The 23455-nt window shown below is 45.5% G+C and overlaps 1 protein-coding gene and 1 non-coding gene across 2 annotated transcripts in view; one reads left to right on the top strand and one right to left on the bottom strand.

The window, feature by feature from the left end:
- The window catches only part of GOLM1 (golgi membrane protein 1), a 60517-nt gene that overhangs the window by 16106 nt on the left and 20956 nt on the right, over positions 1–23455 (bottom strand). Inside the window, exons 4-6 of the mRNA XM_069474065.1 lie at positions 10850–10904; positions 6695–6797; positions 1787–1916 (exon numbers count right to left, since the gene is read on the bottom strand). Of these exons, the coding sequence (XP_069330166.1) occupies positions 1787–1916; positions 6695–6797; positions 10850–10904 (288 nt within the window). The remainder of the gene's footprint in view (positions 1–1786; positions 1917–6694; positions 6798–10849; positions 10905–23455) is intronic.
- On the top strand, positions 22994–23096 carry LOC138388789 (U6 spliceosomal RNA). Its single transcript, XR_011234278.1, has one exon. It is a non-coding gene; the product is annotated as a U6 spliceosomal RNA (small nuclear RNA).

The raw sequence follows: 23455 nt of genomic DNA, 5'->3' as shown, positions 1-23455 counted from the left end.
ATAGTACACTGATTTTTAACAAAGTGCCAAGACAATTCAATGGGGAAAAGAATAGTCTTTTTCAACAAATAGTGCTGAGACAACTTGACATCCACACACAAAAGAATGAAGTTGGAGCTCTACCTCACACCACATACAAAAAATTAAATTAACTCAAAATGGGTCTTAGGCCTAAATGTAAGAGACAAGAACTATAAAACTCTTAGAAGAAAATTTAAGAGTAAATCTTCATGATCTGGGTTTAGGCAAAGTATTCCTAGATATGGCACCAAGAACAAATGACAAAAGAAAAAAAACAGATAAAATTGACTTTGTCAAAATTAAGAATCTTTGTGCTTCAACCAAACACCATCAAGAAAGTACAAAAAAACCCCCCAAGAACTGGAAAAAAGTATTTGGAATATCATATCTTTAGATAGTAGAATATACAAAGAACTCTTACAACTCAGTCATGAAAGTAACTCTTACAACTCAATAATAAAAATAACTTGATTTAAAAATTAGTGAAGTATCTGAGTAGACATTTCTCCAGTGAAGATATGCAAATGGTCAATGAAGAATGTGAAAAGATTCTCAACATCTTATTCAGGAAATACAAATCCAAACCACAGTGAGATATCACTCCACACTCACTAGGAAGGATACAATGAAAGAGGGATAGTATCAAGAGTGGACAGGATGTGAAGAAGTAGGAATGTAAAATGGTATGGCCATTTTGGAAGATAGTCTGGCAGTTTCTCAATAGATTAAATACAAATTATCATATGACCCAGCATTTCCACTCCTAGGTAGTACTAAGAGAAACAAAAACATATGCCCACACAAAAACTTGTATGCAGACATTCAAAGCAGCATTATTTACAATAGCCAAAATGTGGAAATAACCCAAATGCCCATCAACTGACAATGAATAAACAAAATGTGGTCTACCCATACAATGGAATATTATTCAGCCATTAAAAAGGAATAAAATACTGATGGATAAACCCTGAGCATTATACTAAGTTAAAGAAGCCAGACAATAAAAGCCACATATTGTATAATTACATCAACAGGAAATGTCCAGATAAGGCAAATCTAGGGACAGAAAGTAGATTAGAGGTTATCTAGGGCTATGAGGATTGGAGGTAAATGCCAAGTCGGCTAAAGGGTACAAGGTTTCTTTTAGGGCAATAAAAACGTTCTAAGCTTTTGTGGTGATGGTTGCACAACTTTGTGATATACCCAAACCCACTGAATTGTAAACTTTATATGGGTGACTCCTAGGTGAAATACATCTTAATAAGACTATACATAAAAACAAACAAAGATCTCCCAGAAGGCCTGGAGCAGCAGTTCATGGCTGTGCTGTGAACAGAAGGCAGGTTCACAGTAACAATGTGGAATCTGACAGACTAGACCCTTGATGGGCTCTACCACTGACCAGGTGGTGAGACACCGGCCACAGAACTCAACCATCTCCGTGAGCCTCAGTGTCCTCAAAAGAGGCAAAATGGCAGCAAAGCTCTCCCAGGTTGGCTATGAGCTTTTTTCTTTTTTCCCCCACATTAATAAGCTGGTCTAGACCATGAGCTTTAAATGAAATAATTTCTGTAAAGGCCTGAGCTTGGGAACGGGGACTGGAGGCCAGCACGAAAGGTGAGAACCAGGTTTGCTCTGTTCTATCTAATCCGCAAGGGACAGCAGAGAGTAGAGCAAATCAGACAGCAGATAAAAGGAAGAAAATGCCTGAAGAGAAGGTAAGAATACCTCCTAGAAATCACTGGCAGAAGATCCCCAAAATTACCTGCTGACTTGGGTCTTTTTTTTCACTGAGGTCTCTGGAAGCTACAGGTTCATTTCCCTTTTTGGTGACCTCTTCTATCCGCTCCTCACATTGCTCCTTCACTTCCTTCATCTGACTGATGCACTGGCTCCTTTGGTGAAAGAAAGCAAAAGAAAGGACAAATATCTATGGATGTGTCCCTGCTGGACTGTGAAATCCACTTCAGTAAGAGACATAGGCCATTTTTTTCCTGTTATCAGGCACTTTATCTGAAGAGAGCACTTAAGACAGGGAAACATGTGTTTCCAACCATTAAATGACCAAAAAACTATAGTTAACTGAAACTCACTAAAAATTTGTCACATTGTTCTAAAACAGGTGAACTTTATTGATTAGGAAAAAAAGTTTTTCAGCCCAGCATGGTAGCATGCATCTGTAGTCCCAGCTACTCAGGAGGCTGAGGCAGGAGGATTGCTTGAGCCCAGGAATCTAAGACCAGCCTGGGCAACATAGCGAGACTCTAGTCTCTTGAAAACACATAAACAACACCAACAAAATTTTTTAACATATAATCTGTAGAATAACAAAATAATAAAATAACCAAAATATATATTGGTCTTTGTCCCTGGCTACTGGCACAGAGCTCCTAAAACCCTTGGAATTTCCTGATAGAAGTGTCTTGATATTCATAACAAGGCCCTCTAGACCAGAGTTTATGTTAAGGAGGTGATTCACGGGTGCAGGGGCAGGGAGGGGTGTTAGGTAGTTTCAGGACGGGGACTGACTACCAGAAGAACCAACCACATGACAAGAGGGTTTGAACTTTCAGCTCCACCCCCTCTGGGGAGATTGAGTTCAATCACATAGCCAATGATTTAACCAACCGTGCCTATATAATGAGACCTGGATAAAAACTCTGGACCACGGGGCTCAGTGAGCTTCCTGGCTGGTGAACATAATGATACACTGGAAAGGTGGAACCCTGACTCCACGGGACAGAAGCTCCTGCCACCCACCCCCCAACCCCACTTACCTTATGAGTCTCTACCATTTGGCTGTTCTGTCATAGTAAGTATAGTTCACCTGAACTCTGTGAGTCATTCTGGCAAAGGATCACACCTGAGGGGGTGGCGGGTAGCTCTAAATTTGTAGCCAGCAGGGCAGAAGTGATGGTGGCTGGAGGACACTCAGGACTTGCGGCTGGCATCTGAGCTGAGGGCAGTCTTCGGGGTTAGAGCTTCTCAACCTGTGGGGTTCTGTGCTAATTCTGAGTAGTGTCAAAACTGAACTGAATTGTAGGATACCCAGTTGTCAAAGAATTGCTGTTGGAACTTACTTTAAGGCATCACTTCTGCTCTCTGTCTAGAATTTATTTTAAGAGTATTTCAACAAGTATCAGAGCTCTAAAGTAACTAAAAGAACTACCCACTTATTTTGCAAATAAGGAGCTAAGTCTGCCATGGACAAGGGTCATAGAGAAAGAAACTGCTGAGGCTAAAACCAGAAGCCAGACTCAAGGTTTCCTGCCTGTGCAGGGCTCTCTACCACACAGCCGGCCTTTCTGAGTTGCAGGCATTTGGGACCCAAGTGTAAGTACACTAAATCTCTAACTCCTGGAATATACCCTTCAGTTCAAAGCACCACTGGGCCACAATGTACCACACACAAAAAGGCCATCAGGCACTTTAGAAATAATGAAATGCATCATTCCTGACCCTAGACAGCTGAGAGATAAAGTGAAAAATTCACTTAAATAAAATTTTCACAAACATAGAAGCCACAGGTGGTGGATTAGTACAAAGGAGCTTAAACACAGCCAAAAAAGAGAGACATCTGAATACTGAAGAACTAAACGAGCAGGTCATATGCTACCCCTGAACCTTTAAACCTACAAAAGGGAAGTGCTGGTTTCACCTGCTCCCAGCCCTGCCAAAATCCAGTACAAAGAGCCTCTATCTCTGAGCCTTGCAGATGAAGGTTCGGCTTTCCACATTCCAGCTCAACAGCAATAAGCAGAACAATCTCAGTACGGAGCTCAATTCTGAGACATGGGTCACATGGACTGTGACAGGTCTTATTCCCTGAAGGCCTCAGGCTGGCTTTTTCTTACATGTATATGGTAAATGTTTCAGCATTAACAGGAGCTAAACTGGAGAGACATTTAGGACTTGGCCACTAGTAATTATTCTGACTGGAGTACCATTAACAGAATGTGCTCAACACAGGAGTCTATCAGGGTGCTGATCCCACCATCCAGGACACTGACTGTTAGAGTATTACAAGTACACTCCGATATCAGCATTTGCAAACTGTTTCCTCATAGCATGGCAATGAGATGGCTAGAAGATCATCTCATGTGCTGACTCTAAGTGCTTTGGGGAGAGAATGCAAGACTACGTCTGAATCTAGTGCAGTGACTGCTTAGTGATGTCTGCCACAGGTATAGAAGTAAGAAACAGGATGTGTGCTGATTCTGAGGAAAGAACACCAAAACTTGTGCATGACAAAAACTTGCCTTTCCATCTCAATCCTGCCTTCTATAAAAGGATTAGACTAGACAAAGTGTTTTAATGAAGGGCGTAAGGGTATGTTTCAAGGGACCCCTGAAGTCCCACAAATTGAATGCATAACTTTACGCATATATCCATTTAAAAATTTGCTAACAAAGTGTCCATAGCTTTTACCAGTTTCTCAAAAAGGGTTTATAATGCAAAGAAAGTTAAGAGCAACTAGCTCTTTCTCGCTTCCAACAGTCCATGAACATCACCACCAGGAAGCATCTGTAACTAGTACAGGGTTTTGGGCACAACTAGTGAAATAGAAGAGTCAGCCAGAAAGAGCTTTCGAAATAGGTCTGATCTGTCATGAGAAAAAGGAGTGCACCCTGCGTGCATGGCCAGCCAGGTTAGAGCTGTTCACTCACTGCCCTAGATCTGGGCGCTCCTACATGGAGAGCACAGCTTCCTTCCCTGTCACTGGGCCCTGGCTGATTTCCAGCTAGGTCAAAATCTTCTGGGTCAATATTAATCAAGTGAGGCTATTAATGGCTTTTTGTATTTCAAGCAATGGAAGAGACATACTCTTATTAAGGGGTCTTTTAAGGATCAATAATTAAATAAGGCTGGGGTACTTCATTTTTGTCTAAATGCAATTCCTTGATTATCAGCCTAACTCAGAGTTTCTCAACCTTGGTACTATGGATGTCTCGGGCCAGATAAAACTTTGCTGTGAAAGCTGTCCTGGGTATTATAGGATGTTTAGCAGCATCCCTGGCCTCTACCCATTAGATGCCAGTGGCACCCTCCCACCGAGTTGTGAGGAACAAAAATGTCTCCAAACCTTGCCAAAGGTCTCCTGGTGGCAAGATTGACCCCCTTGAGAACAACTGACCTTGCAGATGACTAAAATCCTTTTAGAAAGCCATTTGGCAATTTACACCTAGTGACAAGCTAATAAAGCTACAGTTGAGTCTCTTAGAAGGAAATAATCCAAAATAATTTTTAAAAGATAAAACATTTTGGAGATATATAGATTTTTATATGTAATGAAATTAATAAAAAAATTTTTAATTAAAAAATTAAAAATAAAAAGGGCTATAGTTCATCTGTTGTCATTATTTAGGAGACAAATTATGACAGTGAATATTTTTTTCCTTAAAATCGCTTTTATCATTGCATGTCTACTTTATGTTATTCTGAAAAATAAAATTTTTGTGATTAAAAATATATAAATGCAAGTGAAAAAATAATTTTAAAAATTTTACGGTGACTGCAATTATGTTAAAAATTCATATACGGCCAGGACGGCGGCTCACACCTATAATCCCAGCACTTTGGGAAGCCAAGGCAGGAGGATTGCTTGAGACCAGGAGTTTGAGACCAGCCTGGGCAACATAGCAAGACGCCATCTCTACAAAAAAATTTAAAAATTAGCCAGGTGTAGCGGTGCACACCTATAGTCCCAACTACTTGGGAGGCTGAGGCAGGACGATCATTTGAGCCTAGGAGTTCGAAGCTGCAATGAGCTATGATGATACCACTGCACTGGGCAACAGAGACAGACCCTGTCTATTAAAAAAAAAATTTCCTATAAACTTGGGCATGGACCGGAGAGAAGTCAGACAACGGGAAAAACAGTCATATGAAAGTTGGGTCATGGGTGGGGGTGCTTCTCTCTGATCCCAAACTTCCTGTGTTTTAATTATGTTGCTTTTATGAGAAAAAAGGGGGGAAATCAACAGACTACAACGTTATTCTCTACCTTGTAAATTGTTTTTTACTATCATCCCATGGGTTTAGCTCACTTTTTAAAAGTTTATTGCTTTGCTTTAATTATAAAAGCACTGCATTCTCACTGCAGAAATTTGGAAAAACACTGAAAAGTCTCAAGAAAACAAAATGTCCACAATGCCATCACCCAGCAATAAATTGTATTCATATTTTGCCAAAATGTCTTTTAGTCTACGGGTTTGATTTAGCTAACATCTGAGCACTCTGGGAACACATTTTTAAAGGCTTTAGGCTGTTGATTTAACCAAGTACACCTGTGCTTTATAGAGTTTTAGGTTACGTTATGTTTTAAAGTATCCTGAGTAATTCATTTCCTGCTGAGAACTGCCCTCTTTGTGGCCACGGGTGTGTGCGTGTGTGTGTGTGTGCGTGTGTACCTTGCTTATTTATTTTGTATTATGAGCCTGCTGGCTAACACTTACTCATGGCTTTCTGAGGCATTGCTGACACAAAATAGAATGCAGAATTTCCAAAGAACATGAATCTTAGACTGTTCCCTTCTCACAGAGCCCTGCGTGGACCAGAAAGTGTATGCTCTATCACAGGAAGAGCTGGTGGAGGTTATTTCTCTGTCTGCTGCCCTTGCCTTACACTCATGAGCCTCCCGAGAGGTGTGCACTTGGCTCTCAGACACACTTACAGGTCGTAGGAGAACTTCCTCTCCAGGTTGGTCTGGTTCTTCTGAAACTGGAGGACATCCTGCTGCAGCTTCCCGTAATTCCTCTGCAGAGTCTTCAACTGGTCTAAGCCAACAGGAGGACAAGTAAATGTTACAAAGGCAGACGCACACATCGGAACACAAAGGGCAGGGACACAAAGGGACCAAGGAGGGGACAGAGAAAAGGCCAAGCACACAGCCCTTCCTTAGTAATCACTATACCCCAGCCTTGGAAGACCAGCAATCCTAAAGGAATCTGCATCTCGGTTTTTTTCCAAATATCTCTTTTAAATCTCCTTTTTGGCCTTCAACCCTTTAACTGCATTAGGAGCTTCTATTTGCCTGTTTCTCCCTTAGGTATCATAAGCCCTGAGCTGTCCCAAACAGTCACACACACCACTGTGTCCCTCAGCCCCAGCAGGCTCACCCTTCTGTCTGTAAAACACCGATTCCGACGTGTTGGCCGATAAGCAGCCACTCCTGCTGGACCCCTGCCCTGGGCCAGGCTACCTGCCAGCGTGTTCCTCCTGCCATTTATTCACAGCCACGCTGTTCTCCAAGGCCCTGTGCTGGCTTAATCACCCAACCCTCTTATCAGGGATACAGCAGCCTTGTTTGGGGAAACGTATCAGCCCATCCACACCGCGCTGACAACTCCACTCGCAGAAGCTCTGCTGGAAGGAGCAGCAGCTGCCAAAGGGCCAAGCTGTGGCAGGAGGAGGAGCGGCTACAGAGGTGACACCAGGGCTGGCAGACAGCAGCAGCTAGGGCTGGGGCACGGCTGGTGGCAGACGGGCCGGGACAGAGGTCAGCATGCCCTGAGGTCTGTCCTCTCACAATGCTAGACCTACGAGACTCCATGTGGGGGGCGGGGGAGGGGTGGGGATAAAATTAAATAACACTGAAGGATTTTATTGACTATTGATAGACACAACATGGGCCAATCTCAAAAGCATCTGTATGACACGCTCTAGAAGACAAAGCTGTAGCACCCAACAGCTCCACGGGTGCCTAAGGCCCAAGCGGGGAGGAGGACTCACTACAGAGGGCTGCGAAGTGGGGTACCCTGGGGTGATGGGTGTGTGTGTGTGCCGACCTCAGCAGTCTGTGAGGCTGAGTACTAGTCAGACTTATTCGGGTGTACACTACGAAGGGTCACACTATAGCATATAAATTAGACTTCGATAAATCTAACTTTAAAAGACTCCACAATCCAACTAAGTAGGAGACAATGGAATATCACTCAGCAAAAAAACGAACTACTGATATCCATGACAACACGAATAAATGTCAAAATAATTATGCTAGGTTGGGCGTGGTGGCTCATGGCCGTAATCCGAACACTTTGGGAGGCTGAGGTGGGAGGATCACTTGAGGCCAGGAGTTCAAGACCAGCCTGGGCAACACAACAAGACCCCATCTCTACATAAAATGTTTTTTAAAATTAGCTGTGTGTGGTGTTGTACACCTGTAGTCCCAGCTACTCAGGAGCCTGAGAAAGGAGGATCGCTTGAGCCCAGGAGTTTGAGGTTGCAGTGAGCTATGATGACGCCACTGCACTCTAGCCAGGGAGACAGAGTGAGACCCTGTCTCTAAAAAAATTTTTTTTTTTACTTATGCTGAGTAGGCCAGGAGTGGTGGCTCATACCCGCAATCCTAGAACTCTGGGAGGCCAAGGCAGGAGGATTGCTTGAGCTCAGGAGTTTAAGACTAGTCTAAGCAAGAGCGACACTAAAAATAGAAAAATTAGCCAGATGCGGTGGCATGTGCCTGTAGTCCCAACTACTTGAGAGGCTGAGGCAGGAGGATCACTTGAGCCCTGCAGTTGGAGGTTGCAGTGAGCTATGATAATGCCACTGCACTCCAGCCGGGGCTACAGAATGAGACTCTGTTTAAAAGAAAAAGGAAAAAAACTATGCTGAGTGAAAGCAGCCCAACAAAAAAAGGTATATACAATCTGATTGCATATACAATTATTAAAAATGCAACCTAATCTGTAAGGACAGAAAGCAGATCAGAGGCTGTCTGGAGGTGAGGTGGGAGGAATACCAAGGGGCACTGGCAAGCTTTAAGGGATGACGAGATGTTCACTACACAGTGTGACTTTGGTGGTGGTGGCTATGTGACATGCATGCATATGTAAAAGTTCACCAAGCTGTACACTCTGTGTGCAGTTCACTGTGTGTCAAATACACATGATTAAAGCTGTGGGAAACATGGAGTATAGGAAAGGCTGCAGGCCACATCCCTGCCAGGGGACTGACTGGTCTCAGCAGCAGATACAAGCACTGACGCGCCCCCTGTAGTCAGGTAACCTCTTTTTCCCCAAAATAAATTCCCCAAAACAAATTTGACAAAGCAACCTCTTTTCACCTAAGACCTGTTAATATTCTTAGAACCTGATTTGGAACTAGAATTCTAAATTAGTGCTGTCTAACAGAACCATAATGCAAGCCACATAGAGAATTCTTAATTTCTTAGTAACCACATTTTTAAAACGTAAATAATATTTAACTCAACAGATACAGAATATTATGTCAACATGTAATGACTGTAAAATTTTTTTGTAAGCAAAATCCTATTTATTTTTTTTATTTCAGACTATTACGGGGGTACAAACATTTTGGTTACATATAACGGCTTTGCCTCACCTAAGCCAGGGCTACAAGTGCGCCCTTCCCCCACACAGTGCCCACTGCATCCACTAGCTGTGAGTTTGCCCACCCCCACACTCCCCTCCCACCTGACTGGCACCCAGTGAGCATTACTTCCATGTGAGCACCTTAGTGTTGATCAGTTAGCACCAATTTGATGGCGAGTACATGTGGTGCTTGTTTTTCCATTCTTGTGATACCTCACTTCAAAGATATCTTTTTTTTTTTTTTTGAGACAGAGTCTCACTCTGTTGCCCAGGCTAGAGTGAGTGCCGTGGCGTCAGCCTAGCTCACAGCAACCTCAAACTCCTGGGCTCAAGCAATCCTCCTGTCTCAGCCTCCCGAGTAGCTGGGACTACAGGCATGCACCACCATGCCCGGCTAATTTTTTCTATATATATTTTTAGCTGTCCATATAATTTCTTTCTATTTTTAGTAGAGATGGGGTCTCGCTCTTGCTCAGGCTGGTCTCGAACTCCTGAGCTCAAACAATCCGCCCACCTCGTCCTCCCAGAGAGCTAGGATTACAGGCGTGAGCCACCGCGCCCGGCCCTCAAAGATATCTTAAATTCTTTTTTCATACTGAGTCTTTGAAATGTGGGGTGTATTTGACAATTATAGCACATTTCAATTCAGTTGTTAAATTTTCATTAGAAATTCTTGATTGGAATTTAGATTTCATAAAATTTACAATTAAGAAGTAGACTGATATATACACAATTGTCCCAAACATACTTTAGTTTCCAAATAACTGAACTGAGTATCAGTTTTAAAGTACTGAAAATTTAACAAAAATTAAAAATTTAGTTCTTCTGTCCCACTGGCCACATCAACTGCTCATCAGCCACCATGGCTCCTGTCCCATTTTAGAGAGGTGGAAACTCGGGCTCTGGGGGCTTACGGGAACCTCCTACCAGGACCAGTGCTCCTTTCACCACGTTCTCAGGCCACACTGGGCCCTGATGACCTGACCCTCAGTCACATGGAAGGGGAGCCCCCACATAGAGGACACGGTCCCATCTCCTGCCCCACAAATCCCAGCTGGCGAACAGAGTCAGAGTAGCAAAAAAATAGAATTAAATGGGGCTGGACAGTTTTCCTAAGTTTCATGGGAAAATCTAAATTCAGGGTGACCCAATTAAAACAGGCCATAGATATACCATATATATACACACATATATGGTGTGTCTATAAAACAAATCACATATATATGATAATCCAGACTCCCCTTCATAAATGGGAGTCTGGATTCTTTTGTATGTAAGAGTTTGCAATGCATTATTCAGCACTATTGTTAAAAGGGAAAGCCTTTTAAGGAGGTCGAGTTAAGCAAAAAGGATAGACTAAAGATTGCTCAATTACTCATAACACTACCCACCCCGAAATTATAGTAGAACAGCAGGTGGCCCCAGAGAAGGATGAGAGGAAAAGTGGATTGTTCTAGAAGGCCAGTGCCTGGTGTTGAGGCGGGACATGCACTTACCTTGTAGGACTCTGATGAGCCTCTCACCTGCAGTGATATTATTCACCAGAGCCGCCTGCGAAGAAGATAAACACGAAATAAACACGGGCAACCTAACAACGTGGCCTTACAAGGTAGATGTGATGAAATAAGGGAAAGGCACCGCCCCCTCCCCCAACCCATAGCGGCTGCCAGGGAAGGAGCCGGGCAGTCAGCTGTCTGGCTGGACTATCCGATGTCCGCAGCAGAAAAGGGACACACCTGCTTAGAGATTTGCTTTCCAACCACCAGCCTGTACCCTGAGGAAGGAGTCAACGGATCCCTGGCTCTGTTCCATGCCAAGGACACCGCGGCTCCTCCACCAAAGGCCCCACCAGGCCTGGCTTCTTCGCCCTCCCCGGGCACCTGCGGGGCCGGATCAGCAGCCCCACAGCACACGTCCTCAATCAGAAGCTGAACTCCAAATGCCAGACTGGCTAAAAGAACAAAGGAAAAGGAATGCACCAAGAAGCCTCTGCTAATGAGGCCACTTGATGATCTGAACTTCTGGCTGTGCTTCTGTCCACAGTCTATGAGCTTAGGGACGAGGTTTCACACACAGTCAGTTACACCAACTTGGGAGAGTCACCAGCAGAGGAGGGCAGAAGCCAGCCAGGACTTGATAATAAAAAGAAATGGAAAGTAAGAAGAGCGAGCGGCCGCTGCACACCACGGAATCACTCCGCGCCGGGGCTCCGCTACGCACTTCGCGTCTACTTGCTCATTTACTCCTCCTAGCAAGGCTATGAGGCGGTAGTCTATCACCCCGTCTTAGGGGACAGGACAGCGAGGCACAGAACGCTTAAGGTGCTCAAGGTCACTGGTCTATTAATAGGAAAAGCCAAACTCTAGCTCCAACGGGCAGGCTCCAGAGAGCAGGTTCTTCATGGCTACTTGGCAAATTGCCACACCCATTTAGGGGATGCCACCCAATGCTAAGAACAAGCAAAAACCTAAAAAGGAGGGGAACAGAATATAAGACACTGGAGTACATCGCACAGGTTTAGTGAACACAAACACACAGCACATGTGGGCTGGGCCACACTGTGAAATTTCTTACTGTCACCATCAAGGAAGTTTGCAAATACTCCACTCCTCAATGTGCTGCCACGACATGGAGATACATTTCTGGTTAGCAGTAGATAATGACAACCACACCATCTCCTCCTCCGCTGCCCCCTGCTCCCGCTGGGACCTTTCTGCGCAACCTTCACTCTTTCTTAGGCCTGAGCAGAGAGGGGACTTAGCGGAAGCAACAGCTTACGGGGTAAGGTATTACGCACATAGGGATGCATGCCCAGAAACGACAACTAACCACACAAACCTGGTGTTTATTTTGGGAGATCTGAGGATACAGAACATCTCCTGGGGCAACAGATAAGAGGTCACAGTGATAATATGTGTAAAATTCATCTCTCGGGAGACATTATCCAGAGGAGTGTTTATAAATATTCTACAAGGGCAGGGGTGGAGGTAGCAAACAGGAAGTAAAAGGGGGGCCTGCACAGTGGAATCAGATTACACAGCTCCCAGCTCCTGCTACTCTTGAAAAAGCTTACAAACATCCAGTTGAAAAGACAAAGGATTACTATATGACCATGTAATCCCACTTTTGGGTATAAACCCAAAAGAATTCAAAGCAGGATCCCCAAGAGACATCTGCACCCCCAGGTTCCCTGCGGCATTATTCACGATAGCCAAGAAGGAAAAGCAACACAGGTGACCATAGATGGAGAAACAGATAAGCAAAATCTGGTATATACATACATTGGAATATTATGCAGCCTTCCAAAAGGAAATTCTGACACACTACAACATGGATGAACCTCAAAGACATTATGCTAAGTGAAAAAATAAGCTAGTCACCAAAAAAAAAAAAAAAAAAAACAACAAATACTGTATGACTCCACTCATAGGAAGTACCTAAAGTAATCAAAATCATAGAAACAGAAAATAGAAGATGGTTGCCCAGGGCTGCAGGAGGGGGAGAGGGAATTTGGTATTTACTGGGTAGAGAGTCTCAGTGTTGCAAGATGAAAAAGTTTTAGAGCTCTGTTGCTTAACAATGTGAATATACTTCACATCACTGAACTATACACTTAAATTTCTACTGCACCTAGATATTGAAACCACCTTCCTTCTCAACATTAGTGCTAAAACAGAAAAAAAAAAAAAAGGAACATTTAAATAATTATATGCCGATTATCCTCAAAGCTGATTTCTCCTAGGTGAATCATTCTATAAAAATCACGGCAATTTGACTTGTTTCTTTTACACCCATTCCCCTTAGCTCCTCCCCAAAAAATCCATATTAGAGTTTGCAGCTATCTGAGGGTCCAGAAATACTTGTCTCCATGTGACTTTATTCTTCCAAGGAAAATATATTTTCCTTAATCTTCCCCCACCTCCTTATTTATGCATGGAAAAATACAGCCTCCACTTAAAATGAAAAAGGATCATAAAATACCATTAAGATCTTTTATATACAGCTTTACATTTATAGAAAATTTCTTGTTGAATCATTTTCAGGAAAACTATGAAAATGCTTCCCAGCTTCTTTTTGGGTTCGATATATTATAAGGAAGAAAAAACCCTGCATTCAAATGAATTATACATTCTACTCTAAACAACCAACAGATGGGAAAAACCAGGTTGTTTTCCTCATTTTGGTGCAGCGACTTTGGGGGGAGCTGCACTTCCTGATGCTTGTGAACTGTCCTCAGGGAACACTCATAGACGAGAAAGCAGTAAGTGCCACCAGAATTTAACTGCAAACTAAACTCAAGGGTGTCAGTGTGAATCACCCATGCACAAATTCATTATAACGACTCTGTTACGGGAAGTATATCTGATCAAACTATTTCTGCATTAGTCCTTGGTAAGTACAGTGGTGAAGGAAGGAATTAGAAAAAAAATTTTAATTATAATAAAATAAATAAGAATAAAAATAAAAATTAATGAAAAAAATGAAACTATTTCAGCCTTAGAGTCCTAGAAAAATAAGCTCAACATTTCATAATAAATGTTCAAAGCAACAAATCTACAATAAATTAACACATTTTGAAACCTCAATAAGATATAATGACTAATTCTTAAAATACTAATTTTCGAAAAGCTGGCTTGGAAGCAGAATGCTGATCACATCATAAGGAGTTGAAGGCAGCTTTTACTGCTGTGTTTGTTTGGCTCATTAAAATAATCAACCTGCTTTGAGGGTGTGGGTCCACCTTAACTTTCAGACTTAAAGAGGACACTCACCCAATCTAACTCTTGTCAGGCCACCGCAAGTCAGGTGCCTTGATAACTTCTTTGTACTGAAATTCCTGTTAATGCCTCAGGGAGATGAACCTTAAAATGCAAAAGTTGATCTTAGTGACCTCAGAATGGCATAAGAACGAAGGGAAGAGTGTGAAGTATTCATTGGTGTCTTCTTTTTATCCCTTCCCAATTTCAAAATTGTGCTATCCAATAGAAATATGTCAGTCACATATGGACATTTAAAATTTTCTCATAGCCACATTCAATTAAGTAAAAAGAAACAGGTGGGCAAGGGATTTGAACAGACATTTCTCCAATGAAGACATATAAACAGTCAATAAGTACACGAAAGACGCTCGACATCATTAGTCGCTAGAGAAATGCAAATCAAAATGACAAGATACCGCTTCACAGCCATCAGTATGGCTATAATCTAAGAAAAGGAAAGTAACAAGTGTTGACAAGGACGTAGAAAAACTAGAGAGAAATTGGAACCCTCACACACAGCTCATGAGCATGTAAAATGGTGCAGCCCCTGTGAAAAAGTCTGTCAGTCCTTCAGAGTTACCATGGGACCCAGTGACCCCACTGCTAGGTATAAAACCAAGAGAAACAAAAACACATCTCCACACAAAAACCTGTCCACAAATGTTCACAGAAGAATTAGTCATAACAGCCAAAAAGTGGAAACAACTCAAATGTCCATCAACAGATGAACAAACAAAATATGGTTATCCACACACACAGCCACAGTAAGGAATGAAGTACTGACACATGCTGCAACGTGGACGAGCCCTGAAGGCACTACAGGACGATGTGAAAGAAGCCAGACACAAAAGTCCACATGGTCATGGCTCCCCTGATATGCTCTGTCCAGAATAGGCAAGTCTATGGAGACAGGAAGCACATTAGTGGCTGCCAGGGGCTGGAGGGAGGGGGAGATGGGAAGTAACTGCTTAATAAGTACATGTGTCTTTCTGGGGTGATGACAATGTTCTGGAATTAGGTAGTGGTGACGGTTGTGTAACACTGTGAACACATCCAAAACCACTGAGTTGTGTGACACACTATCAACGGTTAAAATAGTGAATTTCATGTAATGTGACTTTTATCCCACTTTAAAAAAGAAACAGATGAAATTAACATTAATATTTTATTTACCCTAATATATCCACATTATCATTTCAAGATGTAATCCAGGCCGGGCGCGGTGGCTCACGCCTGTAATCCTAGCACTCTGGGAGGCCGAGGCGGGTGGATCGCTGGAGGTCAGGAGTTCGAGACCAGCCTGAGCAAGAGCGAGACCCCGTCTCTACTAAAAATAGAAAGAAATTATATGGACAACTAAAATATATATATACAAAAAATTAGCCGGGCATGGTGGCGCATGCCTGTAGTCCCAGCTACTCGGGAGGCTGAGGCAGGAGGATCGCTTGAGCCCAGGAGTTTGAGGTTGCTGTGAGCTAGGCTGAAGCCACGGCACTCACTCTAGCCCGGGCAACAGAGTGAGACTCTGTCTCAAAAAAAAAAAGAAAAAAAAAAAAAAAAAAAAAAAGAAAGATGTAATCCACATAAAAACTATTAGTGAGATATTTTATTTTTCCCCCACACTAAATCTTTGCACTCTAGCATATATTGCACTTATTCAGCACATCTCAACTGGGACATCTGAAGTGCTCAATAGCCACTTGGAGCTAGGGACTCACAGCTCCTGAGGAATGAGAAGGCAGGGGAGGGAGACTGAGTTATTTATTCATGGCATCCTGTTAAGATTACGCGCTCACACCGATTCACACACAACAACAGAACAAGCCCTGGCTCCTAAATGCTTCGTGCCCACAGCCCCCCTGGGCCAAAGACCGGATTGCGGGATGCATGTTCCCATAGAAACAGCAGCACAAAGTGGTGAGGAAACTAGGCCTGTTTGCAAAACCCTGGAGCTAACATAATTAACTCTGGTGATTAAGACTATACACACAAAAAGGCAAACACTGACCGAATATTTGATTTTAAGGAATTACTGGATTTTCTGGTATGATAATAGAATCATACCGGAGAAGAGGAGCCCACCTTTCAGAGACACACACTGAAATACCTAGGATGAAAACAGCAGGAGGGGCAATCACTGAAGCCTCATGTCAGACACATTCTGTCTGCTTTTCCACGCTCAAAGTTTTCCACAATTAGTCTACACAAAGACCATGTCATGCTGACAACAAAGCCGGAAAGTGGCAATTTTTTCAAACCTTAACTTCAGGGCTGGTTTTACAAGAAAAGAAAGGTAAATTAGAAGATGCTGAGATGAACTTTTATGTTCTGAAGGAATTCTGGGTAGGTTCAAGAACTTTCAGAAGTACAGATCTTTACTGTGTGCTATTTCTTACTTGTAATTTCACTCGTAAAATTAAGCAGTTTTCTTATTGCAGTATAGCTCCATCAACAATTATCAGCTTTGACAAAGGCCTTTTGAGGCTCATTAATGGGGAAAAAGGAGAGGAAAAAGAGAAAGGTCACAGAAGGAGGGCAACAGAGAGAAGATGGGGTGTGGAAGAGATTTTCCTGAAGAAAATGGTAAAGACTTGAGATGTGTGGATTCTGCTTTGGGGTCTGGGGCTAATTTGCTCCTGGACTTGAGACAAAACACTTGACTTCTCTGGTCCTCTGTTTCCACAACTGGGACCCAGGGGTTGGCCTGCTGAGTTTCAACAGGGGCACACCAGGGGCGTCTCAGGTGGGACTGCTCTGCTCTCCTACTATCCCCCCTGGCAGCATATTTAGCATTCCTGCCCCCTCACCCTTTCTGAGTGCCAGGAGCACACTCCCCCTCCCCATTGTGTCTCCAAGACAAAAAACACAAGCCCCACCTCACACTTTTCCAAATGGCCCCAGGGTGCCAGCATGGAGGCTAGAGCACATCTGTTCTTCTCTACCATCGATCCTCTGCTGCCCCGTCTACACAGAAGGAAGACAGGAGCCCGGAGTCCACGTCGTTGCCCTCCAGGCTCACCCCGTGGTGGGAGCACTCAGCGCCTCTCCACAGAAGGCCCAAGTGACGGATGGAGAGACACGGGCGGTGTAGATGACAACCGAAAATCCTGCACAGCTTTGGCGGCAGCAAGTGAAGCTACTGTCCCCACCCACAGAGGTGGCGTTCAGGGAGGGAAAACTTGGGCCTGTGTTTTAAATTCAAAGAATCTACTCCTGGGGGTTAAACAAAACCCTGTGGGGAATATCTCCACGACTCTCCAACGCAAAAGAACTTACAACTTGGATTATTGAAAGGTCTAGCAAACGGTAGGGGCACGGGGGCGGTGGGGGGGGAGTGTGTGTGTGTGTGTGTGTGTGTCAATGTGAGTGTGAGTGTGAGCGCGAGAGAACAAATCAACGTAAGAAATGCACTGGAAACACTATGCCGAGTGGAAGAGCCAGACACAGAAGGATAAATATTACATGATTCCGCTTACACGAGGTCCCTAGAGTAGTGACATTCATAGACGGAAAGCAGCACGGTGGCTGCCGGGGCTGGGGAGGAAGAATGGGGAGTTACTGTTTGATGGGTGCAGTTTCATTTTAGGGAGATGAAAAAGTGCTGGATATTGATGATGGTGGCACAACAATGTGAATGTATTTAATGCCACTGAACTGTGCACTTAAAAACGGTTAAAATGGTAGTTTTTATGTCATATGTATTTTACAACAAAAAAAGGATGAAGAAAAGGAACGGGGTGTGGGTGAGTTAGTGAACGCGTGGGTGAGTGTGAGAGCAGGAACAGCAGACTGCGCGAGAGCGTTTCGCAGACAGAGTCAGGCCTCAGAGCCTGGTCAGTAAGGAGCTGAGGGGACTGCGGGGCAGAAACGCAGGCGACCCGCAGCTGCGGGAGGGTGCGCACAAGTCACGGAGTTTTCCTGGAAGGTCGTGGGAGAGATTAAGCATAACTGTACGAAGCTTAAAAAACCCCAGATCATCATCTATCTAGGAAAACACCTAGTGTACACAGCTCTACGCACCCGAAACAGCTCCTGCCAAGACATCCCAGTGTTGTGTCATTACAGAGAGAACAACGTGGCCCCACCCCGCCCAACTCACAGCCGCTGGCGTGAGAAAACACCACACACAACTCACTGGGAGGGCCCGGGATGGCCCCAGGACCCACCCTGGGATCACGCAGGCGCCCAGCACTGCACAGCAAGGTCCCCAAGGCGTGCTGCCCATCACAGGGACAGGCACCGCCAAAGGGGGAGGGAGCCTTGGACCAAGACTGGTTCACATCCACCCCTAGCGCCCCAGCACCGCAGGTGCTTAGGGGAGGGAGGACAGAGGGAAGGGAGGATGGAGGGAAGGGAGGAGGGGAAGCAAACTGAGGAAACTGCCCTTGATTCTGAGAACCCACCACAGCTGCCTCCCAGGGTCCTGCCCACCTATGTGCCTCTAACCCACACAGGACTTGGGTCACAGACAACTCCCAAGAGGACCCAACCACAACTGGCAATGGGAGTCCCGGCATGCACACTGATGCTTCCCGACTCTAAGGCAGGATGAGGGCCCGTCTTCTCAGTCCCCGACCCTGGATCTTTCTGGAGGTCACCTCGCTGTGGCTGCCAGGGGGCTTGGGTAGGCCTGAGGCAGCTCACACGGCCCCACCCCTCAGCCCTGGCTGCTTAGGCGATGGCTGCGGGAAGAGACACCCACGCAGAGGAGCACACCACACACCGACACTGGGGCTTGGCCAGGGGAGGGGAACACTCAGAAATCTTCAGCTCTGCTTTCAGAGGAAGAAAAACACTCCATGACAGCACACACAGCACCAGCGATCCAGAACATTCCCTAACTGTTCTGTAGGCAGCCAGGAAATGCCCTGACGGGCTGGAAGCCTGGGCTGCAGATTTCTGGCTGCACCATGAGGACAGTGAGGACAGTGAGGACAGCGGAGGGACCCGGGCTGCAGAGCTTCTGCTCCCAAATGGGAAGCCCAGCAACTCCTCCGCTCTGCCTGCAGGAGGGGCAGCACTTTTGCACATTCTTTCTGCAAAGTAAGGGGTATACACATTTGGAGACTAAAGAAAAACTAAAACTGAACTAAGCCTACAGGTTACAGGGCCACAGCCAACGCACCTAACAGATCTGGATCACTGGCTGTTCCTAAACATGCGTGACTGCGGATCCCCCCTTCTCACCACTAAAGGAGAAATAAGTGAGACGACAGCTAGCTCGTGTCATCTTTATGTGTTCCCCGCCAAACGCTCGTCTTGTGGTGCCAGGTTAAGAAGTAAAGAAGGTGAACAGAGTCAGGTCCAACTCACTCAAGCAATTTTCTGGGTGAAAAGAGAGTAAGACAAAGGCCAACCACAAGGGCAAAACCCCAGGTGCCCATTGCCCACTATAACGACGAGATGCAGAAATGCCCTTTCTAGTGAGCATGAAGCCAAGTCCGAGAGCGAGGACGCGTGTGGGGTTTGTCTCCGTCCCGTGGGCAACAAGACAGCAAGGCACAGAAGAGACACGCCTCGCCTGGTCAGCCGCGAACCACCACGAGCACGTCATACCGCTAGAGGCCGCTTTCCACGTGGAACCCGGCCACGGCGCATTTTAACACCCACTCAGGTGGTGAATCCAGGGAGGGAGCTGCCCTAAGGGGCACACCCGGCCCCTCCCTCGAGGTGGGCGAGGAGGACCCAGAGGGCAGCGGATGAAGAACCGGCACTGGGCGTCCTCACAGCAGTCTGCAGTAAAGGACATCCACCCAGATGGCACCTGCTTTGCTGTTTCTCCTGCAAACATTTTGTTAATGTGGGAGGTAAATTATGAAATACTTGAAGTTAATTATGAAGCTATCTTTGAAGGTCAAATCCACTCAGCAAACTGGAGAATTTACAATCCAGTAAGACTCAAAGTCTTCTGAGACAAACACTTTTTTTTTTTTTTTTTTTTTTTCAGGAAAAAGGATTTTCAATAGACTTTATCAATCTGCTTTCATTCTGCCTCAATTCAGACTCTCCCTCCCCTCTCCCAGCCCTCCTGTCACGAAGGCCTGGCCACCCCTCCTCCCGGCTGACTCAAAAATCTGCTCACTTCGCAGAATTTGTCCTTCTTCTGCCTAGATGCAGTACGAGATCGCTTTTTGCTCCAAATATTTCAAGAGCCACCTGACAGCACCACCTCCTGCCCCACCGCCTGCCTTTAAACATCTGGCCGTCTGATTCTGTGGCCACCTCAGCTTACCCTAGGATGGCTCCTGTGTCTTCAGCTCAAGTCCAAACTCCCCAGTGGCTTGGAAGCCACGTAGGGAAGGGCCCCAGCACTCCTCTCACTCTACACCTGAAGCCACACTCTGCCTGGCACAGCCACAGTGGCTCCCCGCCCACCTGTCCTTTCCAGGTTAGACACCATCGGGACAGCTCCTCCCAGGGCACTTGGATGCCCTCACCCACCTGCCTGGTGGGGGACACAGCAGATCGGCTCTTCTGTGTTGGCTCCACACACCTTTTAATGTGCCTTCCTGGAGAGTGAAGTCTTGAAAGCTAAAATCCATCTTCCATACTCATTTCCCGTGGGATTTTGATTCCAATCAGATGCACCTACTGGAGACTTGAATGGTGAACAGCCTCTCCCCTTCCCTCAAGCCTGCAGGCACCTACTGCACTGTATTAAATCCTTCCAGCTTAAAATAGCTGGGTGGTTTCTCACTGACCCCAAGACGCCCACCTACTTGTCTTTCTCCAGCACTTAATGGGAAAGGCATGGACCACGCACACGGCCTCCCCACCACTGGGCACAAGCCAGCGCCTGGCAAAACAAATACTAAGCAGATGGACAGAACTGGCCACAGAAAATGAATGGGAATAAAAACAGAAAACCTGCTCTAGAGCCCTGGATTCCTCAATCACAGAGATAAAAGGGTGATAAAAATCAAAGACACTACTTTTATCTGCACAAGTCCACTCTGGTTCCCCAAGGAAACCAACCCTCCAGGAGAAAATCATCACGTTCTCAGGTGACAAGAAAAGCTGGCCAACAGAAAATACACTAACTAGGACCCTCGGAGAACTGTGTTTGGCCATATGAGGATGCAGTCCAGTGGAGCGGGTGGGAAGACCCCAAAGCCCAGGGCTGTCCCCATGACGCCCACCCTCAGGTCCTGGGGGCCTTTCCACGACCTCTCAGTCTCTTCCTCTCTGTCTCTAGAAACAACAATGGAGCCAGCGGTGGTGGCGCACACTGTTGTCCCAGCTACCCAGGAGACTGAGGGGGAAGGACCATCCGAGCCCAAGAGTTGGAGGCTACAGTGAGCTACGAGCTATGATTGTGCCACTGCACTCCATCCCGAGTGACAGAGACTCTGTCTCTAAAAACTAGCTAACTAAATAAATAAAACTTTAAAAAGCAATTTCAGAAATGGAAACAACAATGACTGTCTCCTGAGGAAATTAAACGAGAAATGTAATGTGTTCATGTGTGCAAAGGCACTTTGAAATTCTAAAGGAGGACCAAGGACCTTCTTAATGTTAGTCATTTCCTTTTCAAGAGGCAGAATCTTTCAGGAAAAGTCACTCATATTGACAAATGCTACTGCACTTGAGGGAAGCAGCCCCGTCCCAGGCCCAATGACACACAAGAACCTGAGAGCCAAACACCTCGAGCTCTCCTGGCTCCACAAGCCAGCTGTTCCCAACAGGAAAGCACTCAAAAGGTACGATATTTTCACCCCACATACCTCAGGCAGCGCCTCCCAGAGCCTCCTTGCACCCCACATTCCTGAGCAAGAGGAGGAACCTGGCAGCTTGCTGAAACCACCTGACCCAAGCGTGGGGTGCACAGGTGAGCGTGACAAATGGGCCTGTTGAGGCAGGTCCTCCCTGCACCTCCCCCGCCACCTGTGTCTTTAAGCTTTTCTTCTTCTGGACACAATCCAGTGAGCGTTGTCACCAACTACTCTTCCTTTCCTTCAGGCAGCAAGGTTGTGCCCCCTTCAGGAATGATACAGGAACTGTATTTCCATGACAAAGGAACTGTTGCTAAAACGTTTTCTTTGTACTGCTGCCATGCTGGGTTACCCATTTGAACAAATAAGTGAAAGGTATAACCGTCAAAGTGGATACACAGCTGCAAGAAACCAGCCTAGCAAGGTCGTCAGGAACGCAGACACCAAAAGGGAAGCTATCTCTCATCTAACTTCTGGCAAGCAAAGATGAACACAATAGCAGGAGGACGTGCACTAGTCCCTTCAGAAGATGCCACCAGGCAATTCGGGGTCTCCCAGACCCTTCCCCAGGCGTTGCAGAGGGCAGGTACTCAGCACCCCCAAGCCAGCATGGCCACGGCTGCTCCCGAGCAGGAGCGAGTAAAGAGACTACCCTGGGTATTCTGGAGTTTTCAGACCCAGATTAGCAATCAGCCTTCTGACAACAACATAAACGAATGACCTAGACACCCTGTGCCCTACCTAGGGGTTAACACAGACCTTTACAAGTGCATCTTCCTTGGCTTTTGCCAAAAACTAAAACCCTAAGATCTGTTTCCACTTAGACCCCTTAGAACCTTGTTTTATACGTACACACATAGGCCCTGTACAAAGAAAACAGTATTTCACTAGTGGTTGTGTGAGGATTATTAAGACTCCACACAAAGGTGATGGTCTAAAATCATGACCGCAAGTTCTTTGATGCTACTTCCAAAGGCAGAGTCTAATTTCCCCTGAAATTTGAGCCACCTTAGTGGTCTTCTAATGAATGCAATGGAAGTGACCCTGTGACTTCTGAGGCGAGGTCAATAAAAGGTGCTGTGGGCTGAACAGTGTGCTCCCAAAATTATGTCCACCTGGAGCCTGTGGGTGAACCTGTGGATGACCTCACGTAGAAACAGGGTCCAGCTCGCTTCCGCAGCACATATACTAAAATTGGAACGATACAGAGAAGATTAGCATGGCTCCTGTGCAAGGATGACACGCAAATTTGTGAATTGTTCCATATTAATAAAAAAAAGAAACAGGGTCCAGGCAGATGTAATTAAGTTATAACGAGGTCATTAGCTGGCCCCTAGTCCATTGTGACTGGTGGTCTCCTAAGAGGAGATGAAGACACAGGACACGGTGGCAAGGCCACGTGAAGACGCAGGACGACACTGCAGTCACAGCCAAGAGAGCCAGGGTGCTGCAAATGCCAGGAGCTAGAAACGGCAAGGAGGACCCTCCCGCAGAGCCTTTGAGGAAGCATGACCCTGCCGATACCTTGATTTTGGACTTCTAGCCTCTGGAACTGCAGAAGAGTAAATTTTTGTTGTTTTAAGCCACCAAGTTTGTGGTATGTTGTTTGGCAGCCCCAGGAAAGGAAAAC

Source organism: Eulemur rufifrons, chromosome 7 (assembly GCF_041146395.1).
Source record: "Eulemur rufifrons isolate Redbay chromosome 7, OSU_ERuf_1, whole genome shotgun sequence".
NCBI classification, from domain to species: Eukaryota; Metazoa; Chordata; class Mammalia; order Primates; family Lemuridae; genus Eulemur; species Eulemur rufifrons.
Note: the sequence above shows the minus strand (reverse complement) of the source record. Positions and strands in the feature narration are given on the sequence as shown.